Below are 22,814 nucleotides of genomic sequence, written 5' to 3' on the forward strand. Positions count from 1 at the left end.
TAATGCTAGCATCACTATAGACCAACACAGAAATTGCAGGAGTTGTTCTACTGGATTTAATTCAGTTTGATTTGGAGACGCTGCTGGCATTGGTAGCTTTTGTGATCCTGTGACAATCACAGTGTCTTGTACAAACATATATATTTGAACAGGGGTGGCTGGCCCATAGTGGGCGATAGTGCACCGCCCTCCTTAAGCCACATGAAGAGGCACAAGAGAGAAAAGAGTTTATTTTGACGGTCTAAGTCTTAATATTGTTGTCCAATCAGCAGCCTGAATATCACTTTCCAACCAGAAGCCCGTACCCTTGGGGCGATTTCAGTCAGATTGAAAATTGCCTCAGGCGCTCTCATAGATTTACATGTTGAGAGTTTTTTTTTTTTTTTTTTTCAAATTTTGGACCCTAGAATTCATTTCTATCAGCTCCGGGAGCTCTTCCCCAATGTGATTTTGTCATATGCACTGATGCCTGCTGAGACGATACGCACAGCGTACGAAAAAAAGAAAAAAGATACTCACAGCGCATCGGGACTCGGGAGACTGCAAGATTGACATGGCTATCAACTGCAACTCCATCATTTCATTAAGGGAATTACCGTTCAGTCGTCAAAGTAATGTTGATAAATTGGCTACTAAAGAATTGGGACCACCCAGACCAAATTTAAATATCAAGCAGGTGTCAACAAAAGCGGGCAAAACATACTGTTGCGGATTTTCCTGGAGCTGGTATTGTAAAACTGTAAAACTGGTACTGGCACTAAAATACCGTAGTTGAACAGGAAAACCAGGTAACACTTTCTATGAAGACCACATCTATAGTGTATTATGAGCGCATTCATGGTGAATTATAATGCTCATCATAATAAATCATGATGCATTATGACTACACTCATAATGCTTTATGGTGCACTATATCAACAGTTATGAAAAACTATAAATCTAGCTTACAATGACTTATAAATCCAAGGGTCTTATGAGTGCTCTTGACAGGTTATAAACTACAGACTGACTGACGGGGCTTATCATACGTTTTGACTACTTGTACCCCTCTATACACACACCTCAACAATAGACTGTTGGAAGGGCTCATAGGATGCTATAAAACTCCATGAACGATCATAAGTTATCAGTGTATGCTTTAAGTAAAGTGAAGTTCATATGGTTGCATCTGTAATGCAGCATATCTCATTGTAATGTTTCATTGTTGAAGAAACGCCACCTCATCGTGGGGGGACAGGATCATCCAGGGCTGAAAGGTGGACGGGGGGGCAGGTGGGCCAAGCCAGCGGCGTCAGAGTCTGGAGCTGGGGGACGCTCAACGGGCAGCTCCAGGTGCCAGGCAGGGAGAGGGGCTGGAGCAGGAGCTCTGCCCTTCTGCCGCTGCGCTGAAGTGGAGGTCTGCTCGCTGACAGGAAGTGATGCAGGTCATCCAGAGCTGACGAGAGGAGAGGCGGCAGTGCCAGCCCCTTCAGATGCAACCTCCCGGGCAGGGCAGCGGTGACTCCTCAGGAGTCTCTGGCATGCAGAGGTGGATGGTGCCCTAGAGGAGGGCCAGGGCTCCACACCACTGGGCAGCGGCTGGGAAGAGACCGGGCCTCCAGGCCAGGTGGATGCAGGAACGCCACCCGCCAGCAGCAGCCCGCTGGATGTGGTGTCGCCGAGCCCGCTTGCCCGTTCACCAGCATGTGACAGCAAGTTGAAGTGGTTCTGGAGTTTGACAGGAGGCCAGGTATCATTGGCCGTAGCTCTCCTTCTGCCGGACACCACCTGGGACCAGAGTGGTGAGTGTTTTGGGTGGAAGTGGATGAAGCTGGAGTGGGTGAAGTGGCGGGATCCCACGGCAGAGTGTCATGGAGAGTTGTTAGTAGGGACGCTATATGGAATGACTGTTTATGAGCCAGGCCCATGAAGGTGGTCAGCATCTCTGTTTTTGATTTCAGTTCATTGGAGAGACTACAGATGTTGTCCTTCAGGTGAGCGATCCTACTGTCTGTTGGCAACAGATGGTTTCTCTTCACGGCCATGTTTGTAGCTGTTAAGCTAACTTAGCTACTTGTTTGTGCAATTATGCTATGAATGGATCCAGAGGATCAACGCCACCACATGGTGTTTTCCACCGTCGCCGTCTCTGTCATCATGGACAAACTCAATGAACTGCTCCAGTCCATGCTATCCTACACAACTCGGATTATCGTTCACATTGGCACAAACAACACGGCTCAGCAACAGTCCAAATTAACAAAAAGGGATTTTAAAGACCTCTTCAGCTTCCTGGAGTCATGCGGGAAGAGGGTCTTCATCAGCGGGCCCATACCAACCCACGCGGTGCTGAGCGGTTCGTGAGACTCCTGCACATTACACAACCTGGTTTTTATTGACAATTTTAACCTTTTCTGGAATCGCCCTTCCTTTTATTGCCACAACGGATTTCATCTGACTACACTGGGCAGCTCGGTTTTAACAGGTAACATTCACCACGCAGTACAATCACACCCACATTATCACACACGCACACACACACACACCCTCTGCCCACAGAAGTGCCAGACAGCACCATCCACACCATCATCTCCTACAGATCGCACAAACCCAGGGCTGTTTTTAGACCATGCACACACACTGCCATTCCACCAAATCACTACGATGAGCGCACGTTCAGCACTGCCACGTTAATGTTCCTGCAGGTTTTTACTGAGACATGGCTTGGCACTGACGCACCTGTTATTCTCACTGAGGCTTCCCCACCAAATTTTAATTTTTTATTTTCTACTAGAGGGGGTAGAAAAGGAGGCAGAATTGCTTCAATAACAAATAACATACTGACCTCTAATGGAGTGTCTTTTAACAGTCACACATCATTTGAGCACCACGCTCTTGTTTTTAGCAGCCCTCCGATTATCTGCATTACTGTATATAGACCACCCCATCACTCTAGCTCTTATATCAGTGAATTCTCTGAACTTTTATCAATCATTCACACCTCTTATAACAGGATTTTAATAACTGGTGATTTTAATCTACATGTTGATGACAACTCGGATCCAATATCCAGAGAATTTTAATCTTTTAAACTGTCTAGATTTTAAGCAGCACGTCACATAGCCAACTCACAACAGAGGACACACCCTGGACCTGGTCATAACCCATGGCCTGTCCATTGGTGTGTCCTCTGTTGTCAACCTGGCTGTGTCCGACCACTACTGTGTCTTTTTTAACATCACCAGTTTTAACCAGTGGGAGGCCTCAGTGAGAACAGTGAGGAGGCGCTACCTAACTTCTGAAGTGGCAGCAAATTTTATTGAGATTTTACAGAGCACTCCAGCTGAAATTTTACCTGCACCTTGTGATTTTTATCGTTGATAATTTTAACAGCAAACTGAAGTCCACTCTCGACTCGTGGAGAAACAATGATGAAATACATGAACTGAAAAGACATTGCAGGAGCGCTGAGAGGAGATGGAGGAAATCTAAATTAACAGTCCACCTCGAGACTTTACGGCAACAACACGAAACCTACAATAATACAGTTAAACAGGCAAGAATTTCTCATTTCTCATAACTCATCATAGACCACAAAAACACCTCCACCTTTGATATTTTAACAAGCACAAATTTTAATAAAGTTTTTGACATGCCATCAGATGCTCTTTGTGAGAACTTTGCAGACCACTTCAGAACCAAAATCAAGGACATCAGATCCAGCCTTTTATCCCAACAAGTTTTATCTGTTAACACACCTGAATTGTTGTCCTTGCCTGAGGAAACACTGGAGAGTTTTGCCCTGGTTGATGCGAGGACACTTGGTCAAGTTTTCTCCCAAGTAAACCCAATGACCTGCCTTTTAGATCCAATTCCCACATCACCTTTAAAATCATTTTATGGATTCTTTGTGGAACAGTTTTTAAACATTATGAATTGCTCTCTTCAGACTTAAAGATTTTAAACGACATCAGGTGGAACTTAGATAACAAGAAACTCACAGTCTTGGTTCTACTGGATCTAAGTGCCACTTTTGGTAGAGTAGACCATCAAATTTTCTGAAATAGACTCAGACACCTAGTTGGCCTCGCTGGTACTGTTAATAACAGAGTGATGTTTTTATGTAAGCATGGATACATGTTCCTCAGGAACCCATGAAATTAGGTGTGGGGTTCCCCAAGGCTCAATTTTAGGTCCAATTCTTTTCAATCTTTCCTACAGCTCAACCAGGACAAAACAGAGGTTTTAGTTATAGGTCCTGAAGGCCAGACTGAGAATCTTTTACCAAAACTACAAGATTTTAAACCAACACAATCTGTAAAAAACCTGGGCATGATTTTTGAATCCGAGCTGACTTTTATCCCACATATCAAAAATATAACAAAAATAGGTTTTCATCATCTTAAGAACATAGCCAGAGTCTGCCCCTTTCTGTCTTAGGCCAGCACAGAGGTGCCAATGCATGCTTTTATTTCCTGTCATTTAGATTACTGCAATGCCCTGCTCTCTGGTCTTCCCAAAAAGAGTATCTCCAATCTTCAGTTATTACAGAATTCAGCCGCATGAGTGCTGACGAGGACCAGAGGGTGGGAGCACATTACACTGGTTTTCAAATCTCTGCATTGGCTCCCCATGCGTTTCAGGATGGATTTTAAGGTTCTTTTATTAGTTTTTAAATGTATTAATGGTGTCGGGCCTTCTTATTTCTTTGACCTACTTTTACCCTATCAACCCTCGTGGACTCTGAGGTCCTCCGGCACTGGCCTCTTAACCATACCAAAAGTAAGAACTAAAACACACGGCGGCTTTTAGTTATTATGGCTCCCAATTGTGGAACAGCCTGCCGGAGAACCTCAGTGCTGCAGAGACTGTTGATGGTTTTAAAAAGAGGCTCAAGAACCACCTTTTTAAACAGGCTTTCAGTTGATATGTTTGATTTATCTTATTCTTTTAATCAGGCTTCTTATCATATTTCATTTTATTTCACCCCCCCCCCCCACACACACACACACACACACACTGGGAGCTGCTTCCCAAAAAGAGTATTTCAAAACCTCTAATTACTGCAAAACTCAGCCGCACATTACACCGGTTTTAGAGTTGCTGCATTGCTGCTCCCTGTCCGCTTCAGGATCGATTTAAAGGTTCTTATACTAGTTTTTAAATGTCTTAACGGCCTTGCACCCTCTTACTTATCTGACCTGCTCTTACCGTATCAACTCTCACGGACCCTGAGGTCTTTTATCCATACCAAAAGCCAGAACTAAAACCCACGGTGAGATGGCATTTAGCCACTATGCCTCACACTTGTGGAACAGCCTGCCGGAGAGCCTCAGGACTGCAGAGACTGAAGAAGAAGAAGAAGAAGAAGAAGAAGAATCCTTTATTAATCACAACACAACATGCAGAGTTACTGAGGTCCGAAACTGCACACGCCATGCTTAAGTGAAATTACTTCTCCGCTTTTAACCCATCCTGGTAAGTCCTTCTTCAATGCAGACCAAGAGCGGTGGGCTGCCAGCCGACAGCAGCGCCTGGGGACCCAGTTCCTTTTGTCACCATTCGGTCAAGTGATGATCTTCTTGAATGTTTTCTGGTGGGGGTTTTTTATGGAGGATACCGCAGGTGAACATGGGGAAAACATGCAAACTCCACACAGAGAGGCCCCTTAAAGGGGCTGACCTTTAAACTGACCTTTATATTCGTCTTACATTCTTATCAAGTTTTATGTTATGTTGATGCCTTTTATTTTGCTGTTTTATATTTTGTATTAATTTATCCTATTTAATCTACTTTATTTTTTTTATCTTATGTATTTGTCTTCTTTTAACTGTTCAATTTATTTTACTTATATCATGCCTGTTACTCTATCTTGCACTTTTAGTTTTTTGTTTGTAATTCCAGTGTTTCCACAGGGGGGTCCTCCACACTGATTGCTGTGTCTGGTCTGCTGCTGGGGGTGCTGTCCTCGGGTCCCTTCGGCCTGAAGTTGGGGGGGCCCAGGAGCCGGCGCCCGCTGTGGTCATAGTCTGCGAAGACTCCTCTCAGTGTGGACGGCCCCAAAGGTGGCATTTTCCTTGTTTTCCTCAATCCTCAGTGCCTTGCCATGTCTTGCTACTGTTAGTGGTATGTGTGACTGTGTGTATGCATTATGTGTGTGTGTGTGTGTGTGTGTGTGTGTGTGTGTGTGTGTGTTTTCCTTTATCATGTTTTTAACTGTTGTAAAGCACCTTGTGTTGCATTTTATTATGTATGAAAATTGCTATATAAATAAAGTTTAATTTGATTTGACTTGTATTCCTACCATGGAATACCCTCATCCAGTAGGTGAAAGAGCAGACATTCCATCCATTTTAATTCCCTCTTGCATTTTATTTAACCTTTAAAATGTACATTAAGGTTTAAGCATTCCTGAACCACTGCAAAACTTTTACTTTAAAGTGAGTGAGATTTAGGGAGAGAGAGAGAGAGAGAGAGAGAGAGAGAGAGAGAGAGAGAGAGAGAGAGAGAGAAATTTAACACGCCCTTTATTTAAAATGCCACAAAGCGGATCACATCAAATCAAATGTTACAGCCAAGCACAACCATCAACTCTCAAAAATTTAAAACCAAAGAGTCCTCAACGACCGAACACAGTACATCCTGCACCCCCCACAAGTTCACAAAAATGTCAGTCTTATTTATCAGCCTGTAAAACTCGAACTCCACTCTGAGCCGAGCTGCCAGCATCCCAGTCAGCATCAGAACCACATCCTCAGTCCCCTCACCGCTCAGACGGTTTTTCCTTGTCTTCCAAATTGTCAGTTTTGCCTGTCCTGAAATGAGGTTAATAAGTGTGTGTACAGCTTTTTTCTTGACCGAGTAGCGTGGACCATAAGTGAAAAGACAAAAAGAAAATTGCTCCCCAAAACCCTGAAACCATATGTCTAACAGTCTGAAAAGCCCTGCCAACCTAGAACACTGAATAAACAGATGAGAGACTGTTTCAGGATTGAGGTGCACCAGATACCTGTTTGTAGCTATGGCCCCATGTACAATCCTCCACTGGAGGTCACCCGTCCGTTTATCAACCGCCAACAGCCCCTCGGGGACAAACCCCTGCCAAAAAACTCCATCCACTTCGACACCTTCACCCCCACCAGAGAGCAGAGTTTTGAGACCTCTACACATAGATAATATGCTGCCTTCTTCCCCAGAGTCTCAAAATCACCCAACTCTGGGGTCCGAAAGGACTGCAGGATGTCCTCCTCATCCTGCCACTGATCCACAGTAGGAGAGACCGTCAAGGAAGGAAGGAAGGAGATATTCAACTCCATCCTCCAATTGACCCAGCACAGTTCTGTCTTTAGAAAATGCTCTGAGGGTTCCTGGCAGTGAAGCACAGACCTCCTCCACCAGCCTGAGCCGCAGTCTCCTGGACCTGATGTTCAGCAGCTCAGACAGATGGTCGATGGAAATCCTCATGAGGTGACCCAGCATCACACAGCCACCCTCCCTCAGTCTGGACCTCAGGCTGACAGAGGACAGGGCCTGAGATGTAAAGAGACTGCTACCAAACAGAGGTTCCTCCAGGATCCACATCCCCGCTGTCACAGCGTCCTTCCGATGGAAACTGAAAACCTGCCATGCCTGCAGGACGGACTCGTAAAACGGTGTCAAGCCAGTCAAATCCATGGTCCCGGGCCGAAGCAGGAACAGGTGTTTATCGTACCCCAAGCGTCCGGCCCTCCTCAGCAGCAAACATGCCATGTCAGTCCATGGCAGGCCACAGCTGTACAGCAGTTTCTCAGCTGTCTGCAGTCTGAATGCTGTGATCCGGGATGCAATGTCCACCAGGCGCTGTCCCCCTTCCTGCACCGGCAGGTACCGTACTGCTGCTCTCAACCAGTACAACCCAGACCCGAAAAAGTTAACAATTGCCCTCTGAAGTTCTTCCACCAGGCCCCTGGGTGGAGGTAGCACAATCAGCCTGTGCCACAGGGTGGCAGCGGCCAAGTTATTGACAATCAGAGTTCGTCCCCAGTAGGAAAGCTGAGGTAGCAGCCATTTCTATTTAGACAGTCTGGCACACACTCTCTCCACAACACCCTCCCAGTTCTTCCCCTGAAACTCCTCTGTTTCCAAAAAAACACCCAAGATTTTTAACCCTTGCCTCCCCCAGTTAAGGTTTCCTGGCAACTTTGGAATTTCCTTATCTTCCCACTGCCCAACCTGCAATGCTTCACTCTTCCCTCAGTTCACTTTTGCTGAAGAAGCCCTCTCATAAAGATCTAAACTATGACTCAGCAGCTCCACATCCCCCTGATTCCGTACAATGACTGTAATATCATCAGCATAAGCTGATACTATAAGCGGAAGGCGCTGAGGCATCCCTGGCAACAGAAGACCTGACAGCTTAGCTCTTATCCTGGTCAGAAGAGGCTCAATAACTATGGAGTATAAAATTCCAGACATAGGACATCCCTGTCTAATCCCTCTCTAAAACTGTACTGGACAGCTCAACCCACCAACCACTTTCAACAGACAGAACGCATCCTTATACAGTAGCCCCACCTGTGAAATAAACCCCTCTCCAAAACCAAAAGCCCTTAAAGAGGAAAAAAGAAAACCATGGTCCACCCTATCAAAAGCTTTTTCCTGGTCCAAGGATATGATGCCAACATCAATACTGTACAGTTTACAAATGTCCAATAAATCTCTCATCAGAAACAAATTGTCCATGATGGATCTGTCCGGTACACAATACGACTGGTGTCTCTGAATGAAGAGCCCCTGGAAGTCCTTGAGCCTGTAGGCCAGCACTTTAGAAAAAAGTTTCTAATCTGTACAGAGCAAAGCTACTGGTCTCCAGTTCTTGAGTAGAGCCAAATTCCCCTTTTTTGGCAAAAGGGAGAGAACTACATGTCTAAAGGATCCCGGCAACCGGCCTCTCCGGGAACACTCCTGCAACACCTCCCACAAGTCGACACCAATACACTTCCAGAAGTGCTTATAGAAATCAGCCGGCAACCCATCCAGCCCAGGAGCACGACCAAAAACCATCTGCCCCACAGCCGCAGTGAGTTCTTCCAGGGAGATGCCAGCATCCAGGACCGCTCTGTCCTCAGGGCTTAGCTGAGGAAGCCCCTCCAGCAGTTCATTCACACACTGTTGGTCACAGTCCTCCCTCCTGAAAAGGTCGCTGTACAACTCCACAGCATGCTGCCTCATCTCAGCCTGGTCAGTTGTCATCGTACCATCAGGGAGGCGGAGGCACACCATCTGCTTTGTTTGAGAGACTGCCTTCTCCAGATTAAAGAAAAAAGAAGTGGGAGCATCCATGCCTTTCACACTGGTGAACCGTGCCGTAACCAAAGCCCCTTTGACCCTTTCACTTAAATAGAGCCCAGCTGTCTCTTCTGCTGAAGCCTGTGACCATCTACACTGCCATGTGTGGATAACTTATTCTCCAAATCCATGATTTCTGTCTCCAAACCCTGTATTACTCTTTTAACTGCAACTGTGGAATGACTGGTGTACTGCTGACAGAAAACACGTATGTGTGCTTTTCCTACTTCCCACCACTGACTCAGAGACTCAAAGTCCCTCTTCCTTGCTCTCCATATTGCCCAAAAATCCTCAAACTTCTGACAGAAATCACTGTCCTGAAGCAGCTTAATGTTAAAATGGCAATATGAGCTGCATTTAGTGGTTGGTGAAATATGAAAGTCTAATGTGACTAGATGATGATCGGTAAAACCTACTGGGTAGATGTGACTGTTCCAAATGTAGAATCTATCTAACGTGGCTGCACTCATGTTCCCACCCACCACTCTAACCCATGTGCACTGCCTAACTCGGGGATGTTTAAGCCTCCATACATCCACAACATCTGACTCTAACGTAATCTGGGACAACGTAGTGGATGATCTCAAGTGAGGTTCCTGTCCTATTCTGTCCAATGTGAACTCTGTGGTGTAATTCCAGTCTCCCCAAATCACTACACACTCAGTCTGCTCACATTGTCTTAAAAAAATCTCTTATTTTCTGGAAAAAATCCAGTCTGAGCCCAGATTAGGAGCATAGATATTGAGGAAACAAAAACGAATGCCCTGTACTTCTGCCCTGACAACCAAAGCCCTGCCTGTTACTATCTCTGTGGTAGATATAATATTTATATCAAGCCCTGATGAAAAAAGAGGGGCTACACCCGCAGAGAAATTTGTGCCATGAGATAATACATACTGGCCCTTCCACCACAGTCCCCAGTCTATCTCCTTATCTTTATCATTATGCGTTTCCTGCACTTAAACTACATCTAACGTCTTCTGTGAGACCATTTCAGAGATAACTGCCCTCCTCTGCTGATCCCTCCCCCCATTAATATTCAAACTGCCCATCCTCACCCTATGCATCCCAGAGAGAGAGAAAGAAAGAGAGCAAACAGGTAGAGAAACCAGCAAAAGGAGAAAAACCCAGTGCAGCAACTTCATCACGTTTTACTTACTAAGTTTTAACCTTCCTGAAGCTCTTTTCGGGTTGAGGCTCTGTCTCATGTTTGTCACAGCCTGAAACGTTTTTTCTCATCCAATAAATCCACACCCACTATCTTCTGTAGCGTCTGCACACTTTTAATAAACTTCCCTGCATCTGGAAAATAGTCAGATACCTTAACACACTTTCCAAATGACTCATCGAGGAAACCATCAATTTCCTCCAGTGTGTACAGATCTCCACCCTGAGAGTCTGCAACAGAGGCACAGTCAGAAACATCCTCCATCTCCTCATCATCCTCACCAGCAGCCCCCTCTATCACACCCTGCTGTCCTCCTCTATCACCTGTCCATCAGCAACCCGCATGCGGTCAGACCCTGCTTCCTGACCTCTCTCACTGCTCCCCTCACTTTCTCCACTTACTGGCTTTCCTCCCGCTACTGACCCCTCCTCTGCACCTTCCTCTCCCCCAGCTGTCCCACTCAGGGTATCCAAATTGTCATCAGCCACTGTCTGAGCCCTCTGTTCCCCAGCCCGACTGTCTGTGTCCACTACATCCCCCTCCTGCCTCGGAGTCACCCTCGATGACGCCGTGGGAAGCAGATTCACCGGGCGGAGCGGCGGTGTGTGCGCGCTCCTCCGCCGGCCAGGAGTTATCGGCCGCCGGCTCAGAGCGCTCCTCAGTCCTCCTGTGAGGACAGGCCATCCGTTTGTGCACCACATCCCCATATTCAAAACACTTCATGCTCCCTGTGCTTGCATACACCATGTAGTGTCCCTCCCGTGCTTTACTCTGAAGGAAACATCCAGCGACTGTGACTGACAGTTGAGAAACATAAACACCTGTCTCCTGAAAGACTGCACATGCTTCAGTTTCTCACTCTTACAGCCCAGGCCCACAGTCCGAAAACCACTCGCCAGTTTCCCAAAACGCTGCAACTCATTCCCCAAAACCTCGTTGGAAATAAACGGGGGAACACCTGACACTGTGACCCGGGTGGACGGCACCGCGAGCGGGGAAACCTGCAGGTAAACACCATTCACTGTAACACCGCTAGCTATCAGATCCGCCACCAATCCCTCCTCTTTCAAAAAAAAAAACAAAAACAAAAAAAACACCACACCTTTGTTCATCCTCGAGGCGTAGGACAGGTTAGTGTGTCCCACAGAGTCCCCCACAGCCAGGAGAACCGTCTCTAGGGGGACCGATGGGTCGGGCTGGACCCGCACACCATGCCTCAACGACAGAGACAGCGTGTCGAAGGACGCCATCTCCACTAAGAAACACGACCCGCCGGCCGCCGATTACCTCCAAACTTTCCAATAACGATCACAAATTATGTTAAAACAGTTATACCTCGACCAAAGTGTCGGAAAAGCGAAAAGAGTTACAGAAAAATCACAAACTCTCAGACACACTCACCACGCCCCCTGTACCCAGCACTCACTCCAGAGAGAGAGAGAGAGAGAGAGAGAGAGAGAGAGAGAGAGAGAGATGGTTTTTCACTTTCAGGATCTGTTTCATTTAATTTTTCATATTTACACATTTTTTAGATTTTGTTGTTAATGACTGGTACCTGTCTGTTGTAACATGGAGACTAATAAATCAAACTTAATAGAAAGTAAGATGGAGCACAAGTAAACTTGCTGCACTGTCTGACTTGCAGCCTATTAGAATTCCTTGCAGACTGAGCTCTGAGCCCTGTAATCCTAACTGCCATATCATTAGTTGTCTGCTGTTTATAAGGGAGTGACTTCAAGGTCAAATGTATATTTCCTTATCCAACAATTCATGAATAAAGCTTGAAGAGAAAAAGAGGGAGTAAAACACAAAAGGGACAGGAAAATGAAGAATGAAAGTAAATACTGGAATTACTGGAATTTTCCTTTGCGGGACTAGTAAAGGAATATTGAAAGAACTAAAAAAAGACAGGAAAGAGAAAGAAAGGGAAGGAGGGATAAAGAGAGAAGAAAAGCAGGGTCTGTCTAATTACATGTGCAAGTGTGAGAGAGGTAGTGTGTGTTTGTAAACTAGTGTGTGAGTGGTGAAAGAATGGCATTAGCAATTCAGTTGTAACTTTGAGAGATGTAAAGCATGTTTTGTGTGAACTTAGCCTCAGAACAGACAAGTCAATGCTTACTTGAAACCAACTCTGTCTCTTTGAAATGTAGTACTCATTTGCTTTCCCATTTAAGTTGCAGTATGAAATGTAAATTCTACCTAAAGGAAGCATCACAAGAGGAAGACTTAGACAATGGAGACTGCAGTTTGTATCATGAGTCCTGTGTGAGTTAGGCAACAAAAGCCAAAATTCTATCCATGTTGGGTCTTTTGCATCAACTCACTGTTGGCTATTTCTGTATGACAGTGAACCAAGACCACTATATTTTCTTTCTTTCTATTTTTTCCTAACCTTTTTTTCCTAACCTTAACCAAGTGCTGCAAGTCCCTTAACAGAAAAAAACAAATCAGTTACAGTTACTTGTCAGTGAACATTTCCCATTGATACATTGAGCATCTCCATTTTGCATCCCATACAGTTCCTTATTAAGTCAAAACCATCACACACACACACACACACACACACACACACACACACATCTCTCTCTCTCTCTCTCTCTCTCTCTACACACACACATATATATATATGTTCCTCTTTTATGTATATATATGTTCCTCTTTTGTCTGTTGTGAGCTTTTGAGAAAAATGCCCTTTCTCTGTTTTCTTTTTGCTCTCTTTCATTTCTTTCTTAATCTCTCTGTTGCTGCATCTCTCAACCTCTTTGGGCTGTTGCTGCAATCATTAGCTTCATTTCTGTCTTGAAGATGATCAGCAAAAAAGCTGCTGGTTCAAACAATTTTTTTTGTGTGTGTGTGTGTGTGTGTGTGTGTGTGTGTGTGAGAGAGAGAGAGAGAGAGAGAGAGAGAGAGAGAGAGAGAGAGAGTGAGCGAGCTTGTGTACAGGTGAATGCCCTTGCCTAAAACCTGCTAAAAGTGGTAAAACTGCTGCAGTACAGGATGTTGATGATATTAGGCACCAGTCTTATGAAGTCGGTGGGTCAGATGGAAAGATCAGAGCTTTCAGAGCTGTCACAACTGCATCACTTTCGGAACAGCAGCCACAAGTTTGGAGAACACAGTGTGGTTTTGTAATGCTGCTTACTGATGCTGATATCAGCAGCTCACCTAATTCTTTCTTTTCTTTCTCCTTCTTTTGTTACATTCTAATTCACTCAGTCAGCAGAATAAAATGTTGTATTGTACATTTCTGTAAAGATATCAAAGTGAAGTAGTTCAGTCTACAGCCTGGTTTACGCTTCTGCGTCGCGTCGACGGCCCCTACGCGGACCCTACGCCGTAGCCTGACGCGCACCTCCAAAAAATCCTGACTACGCGTCGCGTCGACGCGTAGTGACGTGAACGTCGAGGACTGTGATTGGTCCGTTCAGAACGTAATTTTCGGTTCAGTCGCAGCCCTATGGTCGCAGCACAACAACACCGCCATTTTCAAAGTTTCTGTGGTGAGAGCTACAAGAAAAACTGGACCAAGCCGAAGAAAGAATTATCGAGGAGGTACGCAAGTACGACCACCTCTACAACTCCTCTTCGCGGCAGCAAGAGCCCCCCGAAACCATACAAAGACACAGCCACACCCCCCTAGCAGCTTGGCGGTGAATTGCGGAGCAACGCGTTCCCTCGACGCAGAACTATGAATGCTCAGTGACGCCACGACGCCGAAGCGTAAACCAAGCTTACCGGCACATGTGCATGAGCTGAGATCAGAAGGTGGTGGTGTGACAGCTAGCTAGACTGCCAAGCAGCAGACCACTGTTCTAGCATGTTTGTAACAGGAGGTCGAGACATTTTACAGCCGTGTTTGGGGCAGTAATCTTGGGATGGCACACCAAAAATAAAAACCATAACTTATTTTCAGGAATTTCATATGCTGTTGTGGTATATGGACTACTTGAAAACTATGTCAATATGAGAGTTAAGGTGTTATGGCTGTGGTCTCGAGTCAGTTTTCTCCTTTTGATATTGTGTCCTTTTCCTTCACTCTCACTCAGCAGGTTGAAGCGGGAGAGAGGCGGGGCCGAATTACTCTGGGAGCGAGCTTCATGAGACACACCTGCACCTCATCACCTAATCAGCTCGGCTTCTTAAGCCACCTCATGCTCGACCCCTGTGCCGGACTATTCCCTTAGCTCCAGGTCGCATATAGCTCGCAGCAGAGCTATTTTTGTGTTCTCTCGTCTCACTCCTCCGGCCTCCTGCGTTCCTCTAGTCTTCAGAAAGATTCACTGTGATTTTTCATAGTCGCCTTTTGTTCAGCGTTTTTGTAGATTGCTCTTCCCAGTTACTGGTGAATTTTGAGTTTCTTTATTTTGTTACTTTCCTTCAGTTTATAGCTTTTCTTATCATCTTTGTTTTTCGTGCCTTTTTCCCCGTTGTGGTGATTTTTTTTTTTTTTTTTCACTTGTATGTGTTTTTCCCTGGTTCAGGTGATTTTTGGTTTGTACTTTGTATCAATAAATTTTTGGTTTCCTACGCCTCTGTCACTGGGTCCTGGCCTTGTTTTACCTCAACCATAACATAAGTAATGTCTCACTGAGATACTTTGATTTCTTATTGTACAGTTCGTCTTACTAATTATCTGATGTGCAAAGATCCATATCGGTTTGGCTTTGTTCTATGTAATTAGATGATTTTCTTTACTTTCTTCCATCCTGCTTCAGGTTTTTGACAGAAAATTTAAGTCAAATTATTATTATTTATTATTAATCTCAAGAAATGCAATTCCGTATTGTATCTGAGTTGAACAATGTGTATATATACAAATAAACAATAACAGATGGATTGATTGGTAGGACAGACAGAAAGATGAATTGGGTGTAATGTCATCAGACGCTCAGGAGTAATGCAACTGTTTATTAAGAGACACAAATGAGCACACCAGCCAGATGGAATGGAAATCCTGAATTAATTTGTCTTTCTCTCCTTTTCTTTTCTCTCTGTTTTATCATCTTTTTTTTTTTTTTTAATTAAGAGATAACAACAAACATGCATGTTTGATATAAAGTGCTAGTGCTGTAAAAATATTCTGGTTTTGAACATGTTTAAATGGTATCAGTTTAATTTACAAAAACACACTAACAAATAAATCCTCTACAAAAGAGACACAGACAACAAAGACGGGGGGGGGGGGGGGGGGGGTAGTAGACAGGAAGTCAACCAGTAGACAGGAAGTGTTTAACTATTAGGTCAACCAGTAGACAGGAAGTGTTTAACTATTAGCTCACCTAATAGTGGGGGGGGGGGGGGGGGGGGGGTTCTCTGAAGGCAATGCCTTGGGGGAAAAAACAGAAAGAGAGACAAAGGAGAGAATGGGAGGAGAGAGAGAGAGAGAGAGAATAGAAATCCAATACACACTGATGGAAGAGATAAATGTATTGCAGGGGGTGCTTAGCTCTGATCCATGTTGTCTGTTCAAATGGATGGATAGTGAAGGAGCAGGCAGATGAATAGTGAGATCCTACTGAAGGTTTAAACATAGTATCAGAGTCAAAAGCAAAACACACACCACTTAGTCAGAAGTCATGCTCGCCCAATACAGGCTGTTCAAGACCGATACTTTAAAATCGAAAATCCTTTCATGAGGTCAGTTCTTATCATTTCAGCTTTTAAAATTTCCATCATCAAAACATGTATGCATACTTCAGCCCTTCAATAAATATATGATCAATGCAACTACTTCACGATAAAATGGCTAAAAAATAAGGGGAAGATCCTTGAAGATATACATGGCATAATAAAAACATTCTCATACCTAAATGAACAAATAGGATGATCATCAAAACAACATATGTTTGCTGGTACTCTCCATTAGAGAGAGCAACAAGCCAGACTTTAGTCATTCTGAACCTTCATCCTCACATTTTGCTGCCATGCTTACCAGCGTGATTAAATACTTCTCAGATGAACCATGTATAGTGTCCTGACATCACCCAGTATCTCAACTTTATGATAAAAGTCAGTATGAGATTTCAAGTTTACAATAACGTGTTTCTGACATCTTCCAGGACTGGACAATTCTAGAGCATCTGGAGAAGAGTCCTGGTAGACATTCTACATCTCACACATTCTGCACACATGGCTGTATTTGGTGGACATCAATACAGTTATTACTATTATTTTCCACAAGAATTTCATTCATGATTTATTATTTAGACTATTTCAATTTCCTTAGCACCTACTTAATGCAGGTAGGATTCTTTATAGACAGCTGGGCAGCAAACTCCCACTCCACACCAGAATGATTTTTCTAGAGAAATATCAGATAAGCTAAGCTTCAAAAAATCTCCATCACATTAGAGGAGGACTACAGTAAATGTTGTATAAATAATGAGTCTCTATTAGCAATAGCCGGCACATCACTCAAAATTAAACATATTACTGTACCATAACACTCGTTTCCTAGTTCTAGGTAGGAATGGTGTAACAGTAGCTGTGGAATCTGCCTCACTAAGGTTTGTAGTAGGGTTTATACTGTACACTTTGGTGAGAGTGAAACATAAAGCCTGATTGTCCATGGGAAATGGAGAATGAGAGAAACATGCTGAAGACTAATTTGAAACATAAAGTCTTACTCGTGAAATTCAATCAAATTATAAGTAACACATGACAATCCATTCTGATGGAATCTTTACCTAGGTTTATTAAAAAGACAGAGAAAGATGTAAACTAAATCCTGCCAGTGCAATGTAAAGTCCACTGTTACTCTTGGGCTTCAGAGAAAAATCTGCAGTGCAAAGAGAGGCTTATAGCAATACAGAAATTTAAATCTCAAAACCTGTCCCTCTACTGCTGGAACAGTGTTATTTTGACAGGAGTAGACACATTGCCAAGTATTTTTCATATTTTCTGTAGATAAAAAGTCAAAACGAAATGGGGCAAAGAAGCAAAATAGTAAAACTTTGCATTATGTGATGGGGTTTCCCACATGTGTCATAAGGAATGAATGCAAATAGATGAATACACACACACACACACACACTTATATGTGACTGCTCACTGAAAACTTGCAGTGTTTGTCGCACTGAGCGTGTGTGTGTGTGTGTGTGTGTGTGTGTGTGTGTGTGTGTTGTAGGATTCCAGCTGGTGCATGTTCTGTGTGAATGAGTGTGTCTACATGTGTGCTTGTGTGGCATGTGTGTGTTGCCAGCAGGCAGGTGGTCTGGGCCACCCTGTAAAGGTGATGTGTGGTGGCTATTTGGAGTCAAGACATGGCAGGTTAGCTCACTGCAAGCCCATATATTTTATATGGCAGCTCTCTCCAGTCTTACCATAATTTATATAGCCGCAGTAACAAATTGTCTGGAGAAAAAGGGACCGCCTGCCACTGCACATGCTGCCAGTAGTAAAACCAGACACATGTACAACACACACCCACAGAAGAAACACAGCAATCGACTGATGCAATGTCAATTGAAAACTTTACAGTAAACAAACTGAGTGAAGCAAAGAGTACAACTGAAGAAACAATGTACAATTAGTGGGAATACAGCCATCTGAATGACAGACATGCAGCCACTCCAAGAAGTGAGCCAGCAGTCATTTGGTTCTATTGTCTAATTTGTTTCTGAGATGACATCTGTCCCTGTCCTCCTGCCCACTGAACACACACAAACACATACACATACAGAGAGGTATGGTGTGTTGCTCCATGTGTTCATCACTTCATTGCCACTGAGAATATACAAGTGTGATGAGGCGAAGCACGTGATAAAACAAAGTTACACAAAGAAGTCTGATGAAAATGTAGACACCACTGATTAGACTGCAAGTTTTCACAAATATGGATATTCTAATATAACAAATATATATAAGAAATAAACAATATGTTTAGAAAGTAGGCGTAGTTGTAGGACACTCTGACAGAGAGTTGAGAAAGAGAAATAAAAGGAACAGCACAATGTAAAAGTGCAGTGGAAGAAGCAGGCACCCAGGATAAAAACAAACAAACAAACAAACAAACAAAAAGAACAAAACAAAAACAAAACAGGAAAGGCAATAAAAAGGAAAAATTTGAGGAACTGATAGCTTAAAGGAGGTTGTGGGTGCTGATGGGTGGTGTAATGGATGCTTTCTTACCTGGGGCAGATAGAGGAAAGCAGGGGGGCATTGCAGAGAATGGGGCAACATTCCAGACCCGGACAGTAGCACACAGCCGGAGTTCGCCATAGAGCACAGCATGTGGAGACGGGACACCTTACTCATAGAGACTCCGTCACACCTCTATTTACCGAAGCACTGCTCTTTCTGTCCTCTCACCTCTCAACCTCTCTTGACCACTCTCTCTCTCTCTCTCTGTCTGTCTTTACTGCTTGTCCCCTCCCTTCTCACTTCTTTACTTCTGTCGGCAGCAACGATGAGCAGTCAGAGTTAAAACTTCAGTGGTAGACGAGGGATGCCTGCGCAGAGACACACACACCACACACCCCACTGCGGCTGCTAACACATTCTAAACAGCTGTAGCATCGGACGGATTGCGTGAGTGTCTGTGAGTGTTAGAGTGTGTGGGGGAATCTAATGCGTGCAGACAGCGAAAGTGATGTTTCTGCTTCTTCCTTTTCTCCTCTGTTTACTCTGAGAAAGAGGTGGAGAAGCCAAGGCACACAAATGGGTATGGAGGGAGAGAAGGAGGGATCGAGGAGGGGAAAGAAAGGGGTGTAGAGGAAGCAGGCATAGGAGGCGGGACAAAGGAGGCTTGGGAGGTCCTTGAAGAAAGTGAAGGAGTGATTGGAGAAAATAAGAGGGGCTACAAGGGTTGGGAAGGAGGGACTGGATGGAAGAGGAGGGGCTGGGAGAGAGGGGAGGGGGACGAGGAGAGTGGAGGAGCAAGTCTCTGGGGTATTCTTTTATCAATTGGGCAAGCGTGAGAGATGGTCAGAAAGAGTTTGCCTATCTATATCTATGAATGTGCACACTCAGACACATAACAACAATAAGAGAGCTGCTGTTCCATGCCTCTAACCCTTTCAAGGGAGGTTCAGTACAGACTAGTCACTGTTGTAATGCAGCTGTTTTTCCAGGCATAAAACAAAACTCAGTCACAAACCTCTCCAGAGCTCTCCAGAGCTGCCCACATACACTCATTTCGTCCTCCTGGAAAACTACTTTAGCTGTGTGTTACTCCAGCAGTTGCATGATTATGGGACAGCATTACAATCAACTGCCGATCGCTTTGTTCAATCCCAAAAATTATTTTTGCTTGTATTTGCGGCACATCTTACTCTCTAATGGTTTGACGAAAAAGCATTGTTATTGCAGACAGACACACACAAATAATTAAGAAGCAATTAAGGATGGGAACAATTACAATGTGTTAAACGCTTTGCAAAAATCACAGAGCTTATGCAATGGCTTAATTTAATTTATACTGCAGCTGTAAGGAGGATTTTTTTCTTTAAGAATAGCATGTCCCTAGAAAGAACATAGCTAATGGCTAAATAATGAGACACAGTAAAATATACATCCGCTCAGTCCCTCTCCTGCCTTTCCTTCCTCTCTTCCTTTTGTCCCAATGTGTAGCCTTGGAGTGGAAAGGCAAGCAGTAGTTTATTTATAATTTGGTGAAAAATTTTTTGTTTGATGTGCTGCAACACTGACTACATGTCAGTTTAAACTGAGGCTGGTAGAGGGAAGTGGTTTTATACACCTCCTCCACTAGGATGGTTGGGTAACATTTTTAACAAAGACAGCAGTGCTTGTTTATTCCACGACTCCTTCTTCGACTTCTTTTATCCTCTTTCTCTCTCTCTGTCTCTCTCTCTCACACACACTTATACACACAAAGCTGCCTCATTATATCAGTCGATATATAATGAGGTATTTTGATCAGATCTGTACCACTCTGAATTAGTGTGAATTAATCTCTGTTGACATTAGCTGCTTTGTTTCAGTGATTTTTTTTGTCATTTATTGTCAAGTATATAATTACTGGGTTTATAACCCCAAATTTGTCACATTATATGTAGAAAATAACACAGAAATGAAGAGAATGAACTAGAACAAGAAAAATGAAAGCAGAGTAGACATGTAATTAAGTCTGTATTCACATTACTATATCTATTATATCTATTTTGAAAATACATACTGTATTATTACATAAAAATCCACCAATCTTTACACATTACTCTAATATATGGCATCATCGATCAATTTAGCCCATCTCAGTCAATATTGTATCATTGTCACTACAGGGTCAGGGTTATTATATTATATTATATTATATTATATTATATTATATTATATTATATTATATTATATTATAATGCAAGTATCATCCTTAAAAACAATCTTTTCAATATTTTTTCCAATGGATTAAACCCTGGACTGTAAAGGCAATATGCACTCATGTAGAAAATTAACAAAACACAGAGGGAGTGGCTGGGAGAATTCATCTGACTTGGTTTAAAAAACGAATTAAATGTAACCCAAACAAGTAGCTTGTATTTCACAATATTGCACGTGAGTGCAGAGCAGAGCAGACAGAGGTAGAAACTGAGAAACAAAGTGTGTGTAACAGCACTGGTACAAATTGTTTCATTTTTCTTCATTTACTTCATGGATACAGTTATCCAAGAGCGTAGCTACACACACACACACAGAATCTTTCTCTCTCTCTCTCTCTCTCTCTCTCTCTCTCTCTCACACACACACACACACACACACACACACAGACTTACAGACTTAGATTTACATTCACTTCCTGGAGACTTACCCTAACAATAATCTAAGCCTTGACCTTAACCCAAGCCTTTTGAAAATTTCATGATTTATGTTATGGGTGTGTGTATGTGACACACACACACACACACACACACACACACACACACACACACACAGTATGGCTAAGGTGTGTTTAAGCTAGGGTTAAAACAGCAGTTTTAGGTTAGGGAAGATTTTATCCTGGTTATAAATACAGGTTCATTATGATGAGATGGCACAAGAAATTTTGTCTCCTATGTTAAATTCAAATCCATCCAGCACCTCATTTTCTACACTCCCACATTTTGCAAGGCTACATCGGTTGTCAAATCACTCTCTGCCTCTGAACTGAATCTTGACACTGGACACTAACATAAATATGTTTCTTAGGTGAGAGTGGGCTGGTTTTTCTTTCGATTACAATACATAAAGCAAATCTTGGAGCATATTATGTAACAGAAACAAGACAGTTTTACAGTGTTTTGTCTTCTTTTTATGTTGAATCTGGTATAAGCAAATTTGCAATCTTGTTTCCGCGTCCTTAATTTCCATTCTGGAGTTTGATGTTTTTTCACTTCCTGTATATATTTGCCACACATATAAATTGCAGTTAAATTCAACCATAAGTCACTTTGTGTTTTCATCTGAGGTGCATTGTTACATAGAAATCTTTTCTGGTGCAGCTTTAATCTTTAATCTTCACTTTCTGTGTCCTTAGTTGCATAATGCACTGTCACCAATCACCTCCGATGCATTTTATTGCGAGTAATGCGTGTCATATCACGGGTGAAGCAGTAACATGTTGATGATTGCGTCCTCTGAAATGTCGAGCACAAACAAAATCACTCACTCCATGTTCATGTTAACCAATGCAAATGGCAGTTACTGTTGTTGTCTATTATCATCTGTCTTTCTCACCACAGTCACACCTGTCAAGGAGGTTTGGTAGCTAAAACGTTGTTTTTGCAGTACATCTTATTTCTTCACTTACTCTTCTTTCTTTTACCTGTGCCTGATGAAAACTTAAAAGGCTTTTTACATTTGCATAGGACATCAGATCAGTCCAATCAACTAGATCAGCTGTTAACCGCAGAAGAATTACATAGCACACTCAATAAAATGTAAAACAACAAAGTACCTGGTCCCGATGGCTTCCCTGCCGAATTCTATAAACATTTGTGGTCTACCATCTCACCTCTCTTTCTCAGAATGATCGACTAATTCCACACATCCAACACTATACCACCCACAATGAATACAGTCTTAATCACTCTGCTTTTAAAACCTGGTAAAGACCCAACTCATCTGTCCAATTATCGACCTCTCTCCTTAATAAATACAGACATCAAAATCATAAGTAAAACACTGACTAGCAGAATTGAAAAAGTCATTCCCTCCATTATACATCCAGATCAAACTGGCTTTATCAAAGGAAGACAGTCAAGGATGCCCACTCTCTCCATCACTTTTTGCAATCTTCCTAGATCCACTCGCAGCTAGTATACGCCAAAACAATAACATCAAAATCACTGTATCTTTATCCACGTAACACAAAATAATCCTCTACGCAGATAATGTGGTGATCCTCCTA

At 43.3% G+C, this 22,814-nt stretch overlaps 1 protein-coding gene across 1 annotated transcript in view; it reads right to left on the bottom strand.

Annotated features, from left to right (window-relative positions):
* rbfox3a (RNA binding fox-1 homolog 3a) overlaps positions 1-19,130 on the bottom strand; it is a 315,560-nt gene extending 296,430 nt beyond the window's left edge. Inside the window, exon 1 of the mRNA XM_076760027.1 lies at positions 18,605-19,130. Within this exon, the coding sequence (XP_076616142.1) occupies positions 18,605-18,730 (126 nt within the window). The 5' untranslated portion in view covers positions 18,731-19,130. The remainder of the gene's footprint in view (positions 1-18,604) is intronic.
* Between the last annotated feature and the right edge of the window lie 3,684 nt (positions 19,131-22,814).

Source organism: Chaetodon auriga, chromosome 20, assembly GCF_051107435.1.
Source record: "Chaetodon auriga isolate fChaAug3 chromosome 20, fChaAug3.hap1, whole genome shotgun sequence".
NCBI lineage: Eukaryota > Metazoa > Chordata > Actinopteri > Chaetodontiformes > Chaetodontidae > Chaetodon > Chaetodon auriga.